Here is a 17,378-nt window from a genome sequence, read left to right on the forward strand (position 1 = left end):
TTTTATGATCAGCTTTTTAGTTTTGACAATCCAATCTCTATGTCCCCAGTCAGGATCAGCCAGCCTTTCTGTCGAAAATATTGGATCAAGGGGATTATAGTAGTGGGAGGTGCCTTGAATTAGACAATCCAGCCAGAGAGCAATAATTCCCATCTCTCACCTAAGCATTCCTAGATTCTACACCACAAGGTAAGACACACCCTCCATAAGTACCAGCTGGTTGACACGTGGCGACTTCAGTACCTGGTATTTAGATAATACATGATTTATTCCAACCAGCATGAGATCTACACTAGACTCAATTACCTCCTGCTCCCGATAGATTTCTGTACCTGATTAAACACTTCTACTGAGGATGTGGTCTGACCATGCACCTATCACCCCGACTCTTCTCACATCCCTCCTCCAAACTGTACACATAGCATCTGAATGTAAATTTCCTTTCTAACGCATATTGTAAGCCCACACAAAAGAAAGAGAAATAATTGTCTTGGAGAGAGCACATAATATTAAACTAACAAGGAAAAGGAAAATGTCCACATAGACCCTAACATTTGCTCACTCATCCTTTCCCTAACGGTGGTATACTCTTTATAAGTCAAAAGACCCATATGGGGAGGTGAACCCAGGATTAATAATACTTGAAACAAGTAAGTAAAATAGAAAAGTATTTCCAAATGGGGCAATCACTGATTAATCATTACCTCATACAGTCATAGTTGCACAAAGAGATAAATATTCCTAGGTATCTGAAAATTCGTAGTTAGCTTTTAATCTTACGTAATTAATAATCTTTAGCCAGCGAAATATAAAGTGACAATAATGTGAATAGTATGAAATTATACAAGTGAAATTAAAAATAATTGTCTTCCAAATTTGTGTGTGTATTTATTTTAAAGTATGTTACTCTGTATAACCCCCGGCGGCTCTTTGCCACTGTTAACTCCCTCCTCTGCCACCACCACCTCCTCTCCCTTCCTCATTGTCTGCGCTTCACTTTGCCACTTATTTCACATCCAAGATTGACTCCATACGTCAGGACATCACATCCCACCAGACCAGCAACCAGCCACCACCCATCCCTTGCCACCCCTCCCCTTCCCTCTTACCAACTCTGACATCTTTCTCCCATGTACCTGGCGAGGAAGTCATGGCCCTCATCCATTCCTCCCCCCCCCCCACAACCTCCCCACTTGACCCTATCCCCTCCCACCTCCTCCGCTACCTCTCTCCTTCTGCCTGTTCCCATCTTGCCCACCTTCTCAATCTCTCCCTCTCATCAGGCACTGTCCCCTCTGCCTTCAAGCATGCTCTTGTCTCCCCTATTCTTAAAAAACCTACCCTTGATCCAAACACTCTCTCCAACTATCAACCCATCTCTCTTCTCTCTTTTGCCTCCAAACTTCTTGAGCCCTTTTGCCTCCAAACTATAATCGCCTCACTGCCTTTCTTTCCTCTCACTCACTGCTTGACCCATTCCAGTCTGGTTTCCGTTCTCTCCACTCCACTGAAATTGCCCTTGCAAAAGTCTGCAATGACCTCCTTGCAGCCAAATCTAAGGGCCACTACTCTCTGCTTATTCTTCTTGACCTCTCTGCTGCTTTTGACATTGTGGACCACCCTCTCCTTCTGCAAATCCTTCACTCTCTTGGTCTGCGTGATACTGCCCTCTCCTGGCTGTCCTCCTACCTCTATGAGCGTTCCTTCTCTGTCTCCTCTCATGATACTACCTCCCCCCCACTTCCACTAACTGTTGGTGTCCCCCAAGGCTCTGTTCTTGGTCCTCTCCTTTTCTCTCTCTATACGTCCTCTTTAGGTAAACTCAGTTCTTTTAACTTCCAATACCACCTCTATGCTGATGACACTCAAATCTACCTCTAAGAATTATGATTAGCTGGGATTCACCTAACTCACACGCATTAATTTCAATATAGCCTGTTTTTTTGCCGGCACTTGAACCAAGGACAAATCAATATAATATGTTTTTTCTTTTTATTAGTTTGAGAATCATTTTAGACACTTTGATATTAGATATGTAAATATTAGCAAATCTCTGTATGGATCACAATTTGTATGCTAAAATTTCATCTCAAATGTTGGCACTTGGGATGCGTTCGGCATGTAACCGACGCCAGAATCCCGACCCCACTCAGGATACTGGTGCTGTAACAGCCAACATCCCAAAGGGAGTATCGGGGTTAGGGCCTGTGTGTGTGTGTGTGTGTGTGTGTGTGGGGGGGGGTGTTAGGCACTAAAGTGGTGTTAGGCACTAGGGGGGTGGTTAGCCTAGCCGCCACCCACGGAGGGTTAGCCATAGCCGCCAGCCTCCGAGGGTTAGGGGAGAGTAAAAATACTTACCCCGTCCGGTGTAGGGATCTTCAGTGGGATGCTGCTATCGGTTATTTGATGGCCGACATCCCGACCGCTGGTATTACATTCCGAACTCTGCCACTTATATGGTCTGTTATATTGTAACACATATTTCTTGATACTAGTCAGATTTAATCCATGTAATCAGCACTATCTGGGTAATTCAATTCCGTGCGAAGGTTGCGGACTGTCGTTGCCGCAGCATTCAAACACTGGCAATGGCATCTCTTCTTGTACCCTCCATCCAGCTGACAAAATGCCCGATTTGCACAAAAGTGCTTGGTACCCTATGGGGTAGTCTATTTTTTTGTGCAAGATCCTGCTGATGTATAGTGTGGCAGGTGCAGTGCTGATTCGTCCCAGCAAATGAACTCCCGGCAATTGAATTCCCCCTTTGTCTCATTTCTCGATAGTAATCACAATACATGTCACTTAGATTACTTGCATGGTATTCAGTATATTTATATCATCAGAAATACACCTATGCATATTTTGTATATTCTGTGAATCTGTAACCAAAATGTTACACATAGAAGTCCACCAATATTATAGACTATTGTAGTATTCATGCAAATAGTTCCAAAAAGTATAATTTTGGAGGCACACAAATGTAATCATTAAAATGAAAACTGTAACAGGCTGTATCTGTCTGAATGGCTAAAGTGTTACTGTCTATAAATGCCACTTAACCGGATTCCTTGACTCCTATAAGGGACTACCCCAACACATACGTGCCTATTTTTGAAAAAGCATTTTAGGGAGATTGTGAAAGCAGGGATGGCCATCGACCATCAATGATGCAAAATCATTGATGGTCTAAGACCAATGTTGAATACTTTTGCCATCGATGGGGGAGAACCAGATGGTTTCCCACCATCGATGATGCACAAGCAATGAATATATACATTTTATTTACAAAGTTCCAGGACATGGAGCTTAGCTCTGCCCTTGACACTCCTATGAAGCTCCGCCCCCATGCTCTCATTGGCCCACAGCATAATGAATTGAAAAGCAAGGGTGAACATCGGTGGGTAAAACCATTGATGGTTCCCTTGCACATGGTTTCACACCATCGAGGTTACCCATTGGTGGTACCAAGGACGGGCAACCAACCAATGGCCATCCCTATGTGAAAGTAACACCTATCAGCATGGACGTGTGCTGCTACATCTCAGAGGTGTGTCATAAACATGACTTACATCCAAATGTAAATGAGCCCCAAAGTTTGTAAGAGGAGCGGCACCGGCGATCAGAGCCCCATAGATCAGAGGAGCGGCGCCGGCGGCGGAGACAGAGTGCAGTGGTCGGGAACAGGAACGGGGCTGGTAAGTATTTTTTATTTTTGTACTAGGTGCACAGCTACTTGTGGGCACAACTAATGGGGGCACACTAAGGGGGGCACAACTACTGGGGCCACAACTAATGGGGGCACAGCTGCAGGGGGGCACAACTACTGGGGCCACAACTAATGGGGGCACAGCTGCAGGGGGCACAACTACTGGGGCAACAGCTAATGGGGGCACAGCTGCAGGGGGCATAACAGCTACTGGGAGCACAGCTGCAGGGGGCACAGCTGCAGAGGGCACAACAGGTGCAGGGGGCACAACAGCTACTGGGGGCACAACAGCTACTGTAGGCACAGCTCTACAGGGTGCACAACGCTACAGGGGGCAAAACTACAGGGAGCAAAACAGACCACGCCCCTTTCCTATGAAGCCACGCCCCATCTGCGCGCACTAACCCTATTTCGCCGTCTCAGGGGGGGGGGGCACCAAAGGAAACTTTCGCCCTGGGCACCACAAGGTCTAGAGCCAGCCCTGATGTAGCCATAGGGATCATTGTGCCTTACAACCAATGCAGGGAAATGGCGCCGATGAGCCCATCTGAATGTATGTATCTCTGATTTCTTTTTTGTCCTCAAGAATGTTACAGTTACATAATGGGGATATGGTACAATCTGGGAGATTGCTGGTCTGTTCAGGTAGTCATGGAGATTGCTACTATTTCAGGGAGTCTCCTGCAGAATGTGGGAGGGTAGGCAACTATGCCGCAACATAATCAGCGTGGATAGTATTGGAGTCCTGGTATATTTGCCGTAATCAGCTCTGTCCTTTAGTGTATTACAAGGCTACATTTATGATATCTGGCAAGGGGAATCCTCCTATAGTAGTAAGCAAGAAATTGTTATTGATAATAAATATTCTATATGTATTTAGCTTCTGGGAAATAAATTAAATCAGTTATGTTGTGTTATGCAACAGCAGGCACATATCTTTTCTATTCCCATTTCATTTGGGAAATAGCAGAACACCCTCTGGTGTCAGCTGCTGTAATAACACTAGCCGGCTCCTATTAGCACGGGTGTGGATCATCAAATCGACAGTATCTAGGTCGACAATGTTTAGGTCAACCACTATTGGTCGACAGTCACTAGGCCGACAGGGATGGAAGGTCGACAGGGTTTCTAGGTCGACATGTGGTAGGTCGACAGGTCAAAAGGTTGACATGAGGTTTTTTTGGGGGGTTTGTGTCATTTTCTTTGTAGAGTGAACGGGAACCCCAATTAGTGCACCGTGTCCCCTCGCATGGCTCGCTTCACTCACCATGCTTCGGGCAAGGTGCCTCGCTTTGCTCGGCACAGATTACCGTTCCAATCGTAGTCCACGTGGATCGTTAAGTATGAAAAAGTTCAAAAAAAGGAAAAACCTTGAAAAACTCATGTCGACCTTTTGACCTAGCACATGTCCACCTAAAAACCCTGTCGACCTTCCATTCCTGTCGACCTATAGTGGTCAACCTTAACATTGTTGACCTAGACAGTGTCGACCTGCAGTCTGGATCCCATTAGCACAACCACGTGTTTGTTTTTGGTTGTTACACAGAACCTGAGCCTGATTTGTCACTGGAAAGATGCATTGCATTGCACTGCACAATACACCAGATGTTGCAATGATCCATTTGACTTACATAATTTAACACCATCAACTTGATCACATGGATTACATTAATAGATCACTAAGGGGCATATTTATCACAATCCATATTTTTAATGTGGATATAAATCTTTTTTTAGTGCAAATTCTCAATGTGAAAATTTATATTTTCATGTGAATTTACTAAAATCCTTTTGATAGGGGGCAGGCTCCGATAAGAGCCCATCCTGGCAGAGCTGGAAGCAGTGTGGTAGTGTCTCTGATGGTGGGACCGCGATGGTGCATCTTAATATGCACAACAGTGGAATAGCGCAGCAGCCAGTGCGTGTTATCAGTAGGATGTAGGGATGAGCGGGTTTGTATCTCAGAGTTCCGGACACCCCTGGTCTTCAGGATCTGAGTCTGGATCCTAGTCCGGCTCTGAAATTCCGCCAGACTCGGATCCTACATCGAGGCAAAACATTATCATCCCGCTGTCTGCCTCTCTGTGGGTGGTGGTGTACAGGGGTGCTGCTGTCCTGTGCTGTCCTGGGGTGGTGTCCTGTGCTGTTAGGGCTGCTGCTGTCCTGTACTGTACAGGGGTGCTGTCCTGTGGTGTCCTGTGCTGCTAGGGGTGCTGCTGTCCTGTGCTGTACAGGGGTGCTGTTCTGGGGTGGTGTCCTGTGCTGTTTGGGGTGCTGCACAGGCGTGCTGCAGTCCTGTGCTGTACAGGGGCACTGTTCTGTGTTCTGTAAAAATAAAGGGGTGCTGTAGCCCTGTCCTGTGTGCTGTAAAAAGAAAGGGGCACTGTTCTGTTTGCTGTAAAAATAAATGGGTTCTGTAAAAATAAAGGGGCACTGTTCTGCGTGCTGTAAAATTAAAGGGGCACTGTTCAGTGTCCTGTAAAAAAAAAGGGGTGCTGTAAAAATAAAGGGGCACTGTTCTGTGTGCTGTAAAAATAAAGGGGCCCTGTCCTGTATGCTGTAAAAATAAAGGGGCATTGTTCTGTGTGCTGTAAAGATAAAAGGGTGCTGTAAAAATAAAGGGGCACTGTTCTGTGTGCTGTAAAAAATAAAGGGGTGCTGTGGCCCTGTCATGTGTGCTGTAAAATAAAGGGGCACTGTTCTGTATGCTTTAAAAATAAAGGGGTGCTGTAAAAATAAGGGGGCACTTTTCTGTGTGCTGTAAAAATAAAGGGGCTCTGTTCTGTATGCTGTAAAAATAAATGGACACTGTTATGTGTGCTGAAAAAATAAAGGGGCACTTTTCTGTGTGCTGTAAAAATAAAGTGGCCCTGTCCTGTATGCTGTAAAAATAAATGGACACTGTTCTGTGTGCTGTAAAAATAAAGGGGTGCGGTAAAAATAAAGGGGCACTGTTCTGTGTGCTGTAAAAATAAAGGGGTGCTGTAAAAATAAAGGGGCACTGTTCTGTGTGCTGTAAAAATAAAGGGGTGCTGTGGCCCTGTCCTGTGTGCTATAAAAATAAAGGGGCACTGTTCTGTGTGCTGTAAAAATAAAGGGGTTCAGTAAAAATAAAGCGACACTGTTCTGTGTGCTGTAAAAATAAAGGAATGCTGTACAAATAAAGAAGCAATGTTCTGTGGCCCTGTCCTGTGTGCTGTAAAAATAAAGGGGCACTGCTCTGTGTGCTGTAAAAATTAAGGGGCACTGTCCTGTGAAATGGAAAACAAAAATTTGGAGGAAAAAAATTAGGAACCACTTCCTAGAACTAGTGCTGAAGCTGATGCCACCAGTCATAACATTGACGATGCAATTCCATCAACGTCGTCCGCTAAGGCCATGCCCAATGTCATAGAGGGCATATAAAATTCAAGAAGCAAAAATTAATAACCAAAAAAAAAAAAAAGATCTGATAAGAAACATAAAATTGGCAATATGCCATTCACGATACAAAGTGGCAAGAAAAGGCTAAGGCCTTGGCCTATGTTCATGACTGGTGGTTCAGCTTCTCATGAAGATAGAAGCCCTCCTTCCTCTCAAAAAAATAAAAATAAAGCTTGTTAAAGCACAGGAAACAACTGTGTGTTCAGAGATATCACAAATTCCCAAGGAGAGTCCAAGTGTGTCCGCGGTTGCAATGTCTAAGCCTGACCTTCACAACACTGTATGGGAAGAGGAGGCTCCTACCACCATTTGCAAGTGCTGGGAAGAGCACCGCCAGTCCAATTGCTGATATTCAGATTGAGGATGTCATTGTAGAAGTACACCAGGATGAGGAGGATATTGCTGTAGCTGGTACTGAGGAGGAAGTTGACAATGAGGACTCTGCTGGTGATGTGGTTTGTTTGATTAAAGCACCAGTGGAGGCAGTTGTTGGCCATGCCTGGGCAAAATACCAAAATATACACCTCTTCAGTGTGGATTTCTCTGTGACGATGAGGATGTAAACACTGAAGGGGGTGAGGAAATGGAGGGTGAGGATGAGGACGACATCTTGCTTCTGTAGAGCCAGTTTGGGCAAGGAGAGATTTATTGCTTCTTTTTCAGTGGGGGCCCAAACAAACCAATCATTTCAGCCACAGTTGTGTGGCAGACCCTGTCGCTGAAATTATTGGTTTGTTCAAGTGTGCATGTCCTGTTTATACAATGGTGGGTGGGTGTAAGGGCCCAAGGACAATATCATCTTGCATGTCTTTTCTTTATTTGCCATATCATTCCAGGGGTGCTGCCCTATATGGGGTGCTGCCCCTCTGCCCTATCAGTCTAGGGGTGCAGCCCAACTGCTGTTTAATTCCAGGGGTGCTGCTGCCTGTCTGCTGTGCTGTGTAATTCTCCAGGGGTGCTGCCTATCTGCTGTATAAATCCAGGGGTGCTGCCTATCTGCCATATAATCCAGGGGTGCTGCTGTACTTGATCCGAGGTTTAAACTAAAGCCTAGAGCATAATTTGAAACAAGCTTCAACATCACAACCAGATTTGTGAAAACATATAGCCACAAAGGTGGAAATGGAAATTCCAAGTTTGACAAAGTTTTTTTCCAATAAAGTGGGGAGAGACCACATTTGTGGCCATAGTCAGTCAGACTCAGAAGAGACAGAATCAGAATCCAGTGGAACGTGACATGGCAACATCCCTACTTCATTTTCTCTGGAAACTGCCGGAGAAAACTAGATTTTCCAAACACATCAATGTCCATATGTCTGCCATATAAGTCCAGGGGTGCCCTGTCTGAACCTGCTCATCTCTAGTAGATATATCTTCTAGTGTGCACTGTGTACCCAGCATTAGAGAGAGGTTCTTCTCAATTATTTCATGTTAGGAACTCAAATTAATGGCTCCAATAAGTCAACCTTAATTTTGATTTATTATTAATGTTCCACATTTTGGAATTATTAACAAAATGCACATTTGTTGTACATGGTTCTTTTCCTTTATTTTGTAAATGTTTTCTCCTTAATAATTGTACAATGTAAGGGCTGCGTAGGGTTGTCGCAAGATCTTGCGGTTTTAGAAGAACAGAGTTTCAATGATCTTGCATTGCAAAATAAAATCTCAGCTTTCCATTACACTGCAGCACTAGATGGGCCAGGAGCACCTGTGAGGCACAAACAATTACTGAATAAGGGCCCAGTATGGAGTCTCATGGTGGCTTACAATGAGGAAGATGTCTGGCTTGCCAGGCTGAGGGATGCTGGTGGCACAGAGGTTAGCATTGCTTCCTCCCACAGTCCTACTTGTAGTATGAAATTAGTTTTGACTGTAGAGTGGTAAGCTCCACTAGGGCAGGAGCTGAATAACAAAAAATTCACTGCACAGTTCTGCCTATTACTGTACCGAACCCACCCAAACTCAACTTACCCACTAGGGCATGGGCTGAATAACAAAAAATTCACTGCACAGTCCTGCTTAGTACTGTACCGAAGCCACCCGAACTCAACTTGCCCGATCCGGGGCTGCTGTGGGGGCTCAGGAGGGTCTGCTAAAATATCTAAGGGGCTGCTTTATTTAAAAATAAAATATAAATAAAATAAACAAGACACAGGTATGCTCACATGTGTGTAACTGGGAGCTGTGAAAAATGAAAATAAGGCATCTGCCACAAAATATGTAAACAAAAATGCAATAAAAAAAAATGGAAAAAAAGAAACCCACGATATTTTCACAAAATAATTCTCCAAAGTCCGCGGGGGGGGGGGGGGGGGGAATGTCCAATCTTGATCCTGTGGTATAAACTGGTTTATTTGCATTCCAGCATTTAATCCGAGATTATCGTAATCCCTGAAAATGGAGAAGGGGGTACAAATTCGGAGGCTTTGGCCCCTTGTTTTTCAGTTTGCCCAGTAAAGTGGTAATTATACATTTGCTTGGTTAAAGTCCTTTCTGTTCCACACCAAGATAGGAGTGGAGGTGAAATCACCTTCTTGACACTGTCCTCTTCCTCTTGGCTCTTCTCATAATGTGAAAAGTCATCAACTATGGAAGTGGTATGTTTGTAGCTAGCTATGATTTGGAGAACTTGGCAAGCTGTTTCCAGGGGGACCACCTGTCGCTGAAATTATGGGTTTATTAAACTGTGCATGACCTGTTTAAACGACATAAGGGTGGGTGGGACTGGGAGGTCCCAAGGACAATTCCATCTTGCACCTCTTTTATTTCTTTGCATTATGTAATCTTTGGGGCCTAGTTTTTAAAATTGCCATCCTGTCTGCCACTGCAGTGCCAATCCTAGATGGGCCGCATGTTTGTGCCGCCTTCTTGTGTCGCTTAGCTTAGTTATCCAGCTATCTCGGTGCAACCTTTTGGCCTAAAAACAATATTGTGAGGTGTGAGGTATTCACAATAGACTGGAAATGAGAGGAAATTAATGTTACTGAGCTTAATAATACTGTAGGAACTAAACAAAACAAATTCTGTGATTTTAGCTGTTTTTATGTTTTTTTCTAAAAAAAAATCCAGATCCAAAACTAAAACCCGAAAGTATGGTTTGGGCAAAACCAATCCAGATCCAAAACACGAAAGGAGATCCAGATCCACAACCTAAACACAAAACCCAAAAAGTGTCCAGTGCACATCACTAGTAGGATGACCATCAGCCGTGAGATCAGCATAAAGACACAGATGCACCAAAACTGCACTTGTGTTCACTTCAGAATCAGCCCCAAACTGAGGAAAACACTTGCTAACTGCTGGACTTTCTTGAGATTTATTTACGCATCATTAGAACATAAAGGTTTGCAATTCGAATATTCAATATCATTGGGTTCTAAGTTTCATTTGGCTCTTTACAATCAGCACATATTTATAAATATACTCCATGATACCGAAGTGTATATGAAATTATGAATACTTGTATAAACCACTGTGAGTTATAACCTGACACTTCGGGGACTAGTGATGTTAGCGATGGACGAAGATAACATCATTTATTACAGTTTCCTCATTTGCGTTGTTTATAGATGCAACTTCTCTGCTTCGTTTTCATGTATCCTTCTCAGTCAGCCAGAGATTATGTTGCCCATCACATGTCCAAGGGGTATATTCAACAAGAGTCGGATCCATTCCGACATGCAGTTGTCGGAATGGATCAGACAACCCCTAATCAATGGACAGCCAAATCCGACTGTCGGCCAGGGGAGCAGAGATCGGCGACTGGGAGGGGCTGGCTGCGATGGACATGTGTGGAGCGTCGCGGGGAGGCGCTGCAGGAAGAGAGGTGCTGCGGGTGGCGGGGGGAGCAGAGATCGGCGGCCGGTGGGAGGAGCTGGCTGTGGGGGACATGTCTGCGGCGGCGGGGGGAGGCGCTGCAGGGAGAGAGGTGCCTGGATCTCAGCTCCTTAGCCACCCGCAGCACTGCTCCTCTCCTCACCTCAATCCAACTTGTTTTCAAGTCGGATTGAGTTTGTCGGAAAGAGGGCCAAATCCTGTCGGATTTGACCCCATTTCCGACAGAAGCACGTTTATTCCGCCGATCCACGTGTTTTCCGACAAGTTGGGAATTCCCGACTTGTCGGAAAAAAACAGCCCCTATTGAATAGGTCGGAACCCCTTCCGACCTATTTCTGTCGGAAGCTGCCGTCTTTCCGACAAGAAGGCAGCTTCCGACAGTTATTGAATACACCCCTAAAAGTGCTACTTACACGTATAATCACAGCTCCTACCAGGGAGCACTCAATTAGAGCTTTGAGGGCAGCTGCCTTGAAAGGCCTCAGGAAGCAATATATGGGAACCAGTTGCCATGGTTACCCTTCACTTTGATAATGAATCTCAGAGATCCAAAGTAAAACTGAATTACAGTAACAAACTTTAACTAGCACACTCTAACTAGCCATTTTGGCTGCTGAAACTAGGGAAGTGCACCAGGGCCCTCATTCCGAGTTGTTCGCTCGGTAAAAATCTTCGCATCGCAGCGATTTTCCGCTTAATGCGCATGCGCAATGTTCGCACTGCGACTGCGCCAAGTAAATTTGCTATGCTCTTAGGAATTTTACTCACGGCTTTTTCATCGGTCTGGCGATCGTAATGTGATTGACAGGAAATGGGTGTTACTGGGCGGAAACAGGCCGTTTTATGGGCGTGTGGGAAAAAACGCTACCGTTTCCGGAAAAAACGCAGGAGTGGCCGGAGAAACGGAGGAGTGTCTGGGCGAACGCTGGGAGTGTTTGTGACGTCAAACCAGGAACGACAAGCACTGAACTGATCGCAGATGCCGAGTAAGTCTGAAGCTACTCAGAAACTGCTACGAGGTGTGTAATCGCAATATTGCGAATACATCGTTCGCAATTTTAAGATGCTAAGATTCACTCCCAGTAGGCGGCGGCTTAGCGTGAGCAACTCTGCTAAAATCGCCTTGCGAGCGAACAACTCGGAATGACCTCCTAGATTTCAGGACATTCACACATACAGGGTAGGGCCTAATTCAGACCTGATCGTAGCAGCAAATTTGTTAGCAGATGGGCAAAACCATGTGCACTGCAGGGGGGGCAGATATAACATGTGCAGAAAGAGTTAGATTTGGGTGGGGTGTGTTAAAACTGAAATCTAAATTGCAGTGTAAAACAAAAGCAGACAGTATTTACCCTGCACAGAAACAATATAACCTACCCAAATCAAACTCTCTCTGCACATGTTACATCCCACCCCCCCTCCCTGCAGTGCACATGGTTTGCCCATCTACTAACAAATTTGCTGCAATGATCATGTCTGAATTAGGCCCATTATTACTGGCCACGTGAATATAGACTAAACGCATGCAAACTGTGCTGAACATTATGATGGAAATTAGTTCAAGTAATGAAGGGGTTAATAAAATGCTAATAAACATACTGAAATGTTTTTTGTCTAAAACCAACAGTCACACTATGGGGCAGATTCAATCATACGTGGAAGCTGCCAGAATCTGGCTACATTGACTGGCAGATAACTGCGCAATGCGATCTGCTGACAGCAGCTTGGGTTGAATTGAATCTGCTACTTACTATTATAAATAGAATTGTTGTGCCCTGTATAAAAGCATGTGGCCTGCAGTCCTGTGCTTGTATATATAGTCACGGTACTCCTAAATATCTTCTATTTAATTTATACTAGGGCAGAGGTTCGCCAGCTCAGTCCTCAGGACCCTAAACAGTTTATGTTTTCCAGGTCACCTGAGGATCTTTCAAATGTGACTGTTGGTCATACACCTGTGCGACTGCTAGGTGATCTGAAAAACATGACCTGTTTGGGGTCATGTGGACCAATAGGTCAAACCACTACTTTATATCCTTTACTTTATAAAATAAAAACTTAACAGATGTCACAGAACAAAACAATTAATTCATCATCATGATACCAACAAGAAACCATATGACCTGCATCACTTCATAGAACAATTACCTTGTATCCAGTCACAGACGACTCATTTTTCATTGCCATCACAGGATCCCACTTGATGCTGATAGTGGAACGAGAAACTGTCCAGGAAATATTTCCAGGGGGCCTGTTTGGAGCTGAAGGATGCAGAATGTAAGTGACCCCTGTTCACAATGTAATAGCAAAACCAAACACTGCCCTAAAAGTAACAAGCGATTGGTATTGTGATTAGCTATGAGCTGCCTTCTTGCACTGTGCTTACCTGCTTTGTTGGTAGTAACATTGGCGGTAGGGCTAGGGGGGCCAGTGCCAGCTCTGTTGTAAGCACGAACTGTGACATGGTACATAGTATCTGGCTTTAGACCACCCACTCTGGCAACAGTGTCCAGGCCGACTGACCTCACCCTATCGGCAGCTGCCTCTTTATCTCCCGCCTTCCAGTATCGGATCTGTGGGGAGATTTAAAGTATGCAAGTGAGCCACCAAGTATAAATGGTAATCCATAACTCCTTTATTTATTTATTTATTTATTTATTTATTTATTTGGTAACAGTTTCTTATATAGCGCAGCAAACAATGCTTTTTACAACTGGAAACAACTGGAAACAACTGTGATAAAACAAAACTAGGTAATAATAGACAGCCATAGAGGTAGCAATGCCCTGCTTGCAAGCAAATCTATAGTGAAATAGGCATTAATACACAAGGATAGTTATTGTCGATTGCATAATGGTCCACCAGATTGCAAAGGTCCTTGGTGGGCTGTATAATATGGATACACAACAATGTTGGTCAGGGGTCAGGAGGATGTGAAAGTGAAGAAAAAGAAAATATGTGAGGATATGTGTGGACTGTACAGTGGGGATGTAATTGAATAGAAAAGTTTCTGAAGGCTAGTTAGGTGGTTCTAGAATTTGACAAGCTTACCTGAAGAGGTCAGTTTTCAGGAAACACTTGAAGGTTTGGAGACCAGAGGAGAGTCTTACTGATCGTGGGAGGGCATTCCACAAGTGTATTAAAAATAAGAATTTACTTACCGATAATTCTATTTCTCGTAGTCCGTAGTGGATGCTGGGAACTCCGTAAGGACCATGGGGAATAGCGGCTCCGCAGGAGACTGGGCACAAAAGTAAAAGCTTTAGGACTACCTGGTGTGCACTGGCTCCTCCCCCTATGACCCTCCTCCAAGCCTCAGTTAGGATACTGTGCCCGGACGAGCGTACACAATAAGGAAGGATTTTGAATCCCGGGTAAGACTCATACCAGCCACACCAATCACACCGTACAACCTGTGATCTGAACCCAGTTAACAGCATGATAACAGAGGAGCCTCTGAAAAGATGGCTCACAACAATAATAACCCGATTTTTGTAACAATAACTATGTACAAGTATTGCAGACAATCCGCACTTGGGATGGGCGCCCAGCATCCACTACGGACTACGAGAAATAGAATTATCGGTAAGTAAATTCTTATTTTCTCTGACGTCCTAGTGGATGCTGGGAACTCCGTAAGGACCATGGGGATTATACCAAAGCTCCCAAACGGGCGGGAGAGTGCGGATGACTCTGCAGCACCGAATGAGAGAACTCCAGGTCCTCCTCAGCCAGGGTATCAAATTTGTAGAATTTAGCAAACGTGTTTGCCCCTGACCAAGTAGCTGCTCGGCAAAGTAGTAAAGCCGAGACCCCTCGGGCAGCCGCCCAAGATGAGCCCACCTTCCTTGTGGAATGGGCTTTTACAGATTTTGGCTGTGGCAGGCCTGCCACAGAATGTGCAAGCTGAATTGTACTACAAATCCAACGAGCAATAGTCTGCTTAGAAGCAGGAGCACCCAGCTTGTTGGGTGCATACAGGATAAACAGCGAGTCAGATTTCCTGACTCCAGCCGTCCTGGAAACATATATTTTCAGGGCCCTGACTACGTCCAGCAACTTGGAGTCCTCCAAGTCCCTAGTAGCCGCAGGTACCACAATAGGCTGGTTCAAGTGAAACGCTGAAACCACCTTAGGGAGAAATTGAGGACGAGTCCTCAATTCTGCCCTGTCCGTATGAAAAATTAGGTAAGGGCTTTTATAGGATAAAGCCGCCAATTCTGAGACACGCCTGGCTGAAGCCAGGGCTAACAGCATTACCACTTTCCAAGTGAGATATTTTAAGACCACAGTGGAGAGTGGTTCAAACCAATGTGATTTTAGGAACCCCAAAACTACATTGAGATCACAAGGTGCCACTGGAGGCACAAAAGGAGGCTGTATATGCAGTACCCCCTTGACAAACGTCTGAACTTCAGGAACTGAAGCCAGTTCTTTCTGGAAGAAAATCGACAGGGCCGAAATTTGAACCTTAATGGTCCCTAATTTTAGGCCCATAGACAGTCCTGTTTGCAGGAAATGCAGGAAACGACCCAGTTGAAATTCCTCTGTAGGGGCCTTCCTGGCCTCGCACCACGCAACATATTTACGCCAAATACGGTGATAATGCTGTACGGTTACATCCTTCCTGGCTTTGATCAGGGTAGGGATGACTTCATCCGGAATGCCTTTTTCCTTCAGGATCCGGCGTTCAACCGCCATGCCGTCAAACGCAGCCGCGGTAAGTCTTGGAACAGACAGGGTCCCTGCTGGAGCAGGTCCTTTCTTAGAGGTAGAGGCCACGGGTCCTCTGTGAGCATCTCTTGAAGTTCCGGGTACCAAGCCCTTCTTGGCCAATCCGGAGCCACGAGTATAGTCCTTACTCCTCTCCTTCTTATGATTCTCAGTACCTTGGGTATGAGAGGCAGAGGAGGGAACACATACACTGACTGGTACACCCACGGTGTTACCAGAGCGTCCACAGCTATTGCCTGAGGGTCCCTTGACCTGGCGCAATACCTGTCTAGTTTTTTGTTGAGGCGGGACGCCATCATGTCCACCTTTGGTTTTTCCCAACGGTTCACAATCATGTGGAAGACTTCTGGGTGAAGTCCCCACTCCCCCGGGTGGAGGTCGTGTCTGCTGAGGAAGTCTGCTTCCCAGTTGTCCACTCCCGGAATGAACACTGCTGACAGTGCTATCACATGATTTTCCGCCCAGCGAAGAATCCTTGCAACTTCTGTCATTGCCCTCCTGCTTCTTGTGCCGCCCAGTCTGTTTACGTGGGCGACTGCCGTAATGTTGTCTGACTGGATCAGCACCGGCTGACCTTGAAGCAGAGGTCTTGCTAGGCTTAGAGCATTGTAGATGGCCCTTAGCTCCAGGATATTTATGTGAAGTAATGTCTCCAGGCTTGACCACAAGCCCTGGAAAGTTCTTCCCTGTGTGACTGCTCCCCAGCCTCTCAGGCTGGCATCCGTGGTCACCAGGACCCAGTCCTGAATGCCGAATCTGCGGCCCTCTAGAAGATGAGCACTCTGCAACCACCACAGGAGAGACACCCTTGTCCTTGGTGACAAGATTATCCGCTGATGCATCTGAAGATGCGACCCGGACCATTTGTCTAGCAGATCCCACTGGAAGGTTCTTGCGTGGAATCTGCCGAATGGGATTGCTTCGTAAGAAGCCACCATCTTTCCCAGGACCCTTGTGCATTGATGCACTGAGACTTGGCCTGGTTTTAGGAGATTTCTGACTAGTTCGGATAACTCCCTGGCTTTCTCCTCCGGGAGAAACACCTTTTTCTAGACTGTGTCCAGGATCATCCCTAGGAATAGAAGTCGTGTCGTCGGGATCAGCTGTGATTTTGGAATATTGAGAATCCAACCGTGCTGGCGTAGCACTATCTGAGATAGTGCTACCCCGACTTCCAACTGTTCCCTGGATCTTGCCCTTATCAGAAGATCGTCCAAGTAAGGGATAACGAAAACTCCCTTCCTTCGAAGGAGTATCATCATTTCGGCCATTACCTTGGTAAAGACCCGGGGTGCCGTGGACAATCCAAACGGCAGCGTCTGAAACGGATAGTGACAGTTCTGTACCACAAACCTGAGGTACCCTTGGTGAGAAGGGTAAATTGGGACATGTAGGTAAGCATCTTTGATGTCCAGAGACACCATATAGTCCCCTTCTTCCAGGTTTGCAATCACTGCTCTGAGTGACTCCATCTTGAATTTGAACCTTTGTATGTAAGTGTTCAAGGATTTTAGGTTTAAAATTGGTCTCACCGAGCCGTCCGGCTTCGGTACCACAAATAGTGTGGAATAGTACCCCTTTCCCTGTTGTAGGAGGGGTACCTTGATTATCACCTGCTGGGAATACAGCTTGTGAATGGCTTCCAATACTGCCTCCCTGTCTGAGGGAGACGTCG

At 45.5% G+C, this 17,378-nt stretch overlaps 1 protein-coding gene across 2 annotated transcripts in view; it reads right to left on the bottom strand.

Annotated features, from left to right (window-relative positions):
- CNTN2 (contactin 2) overlaps window positions 1–17,378 on the bottom strand; it is a 159,801-nt gene that overhangs the window by 30,754 nt on the left and 111,669 nt on the right. For both annotated transcript variants that reach the window (XM_063955219.1, XM_063955218.1), the window contains 2 exons: window positions 13,356–13,542; window positions 13,118–13,230 (listed from right to left, as the gene is read on the bottom strand). In XM_063955219.1, the coding sequence (XP_063811289.1) occupies window positions 13,118–13,230; window positions 13,356–13,542 (300 nt within the window). The remainder of the gene's footprint in view (window positions 1–13,117; window positions 13,231–13,355; window positions 13,543–17,378) is intronic.

The sequence above is a fragment of the Pseudophryne corroboree genome, chromosome 2 (genome assembly GCF_028390025.1).
Source record: "Pseudophryne corroboree isolate aPseCor3 chromosome 2, aPseCor3.hap2, whole genome shotgun sequence".
NCBI classification, from domain to species: Eukaryota; Metazoa; Chordata; class Amphibia; order Anura; family Myobatrachidae; genus Pseudophryne; species Pseudophryne corroboree.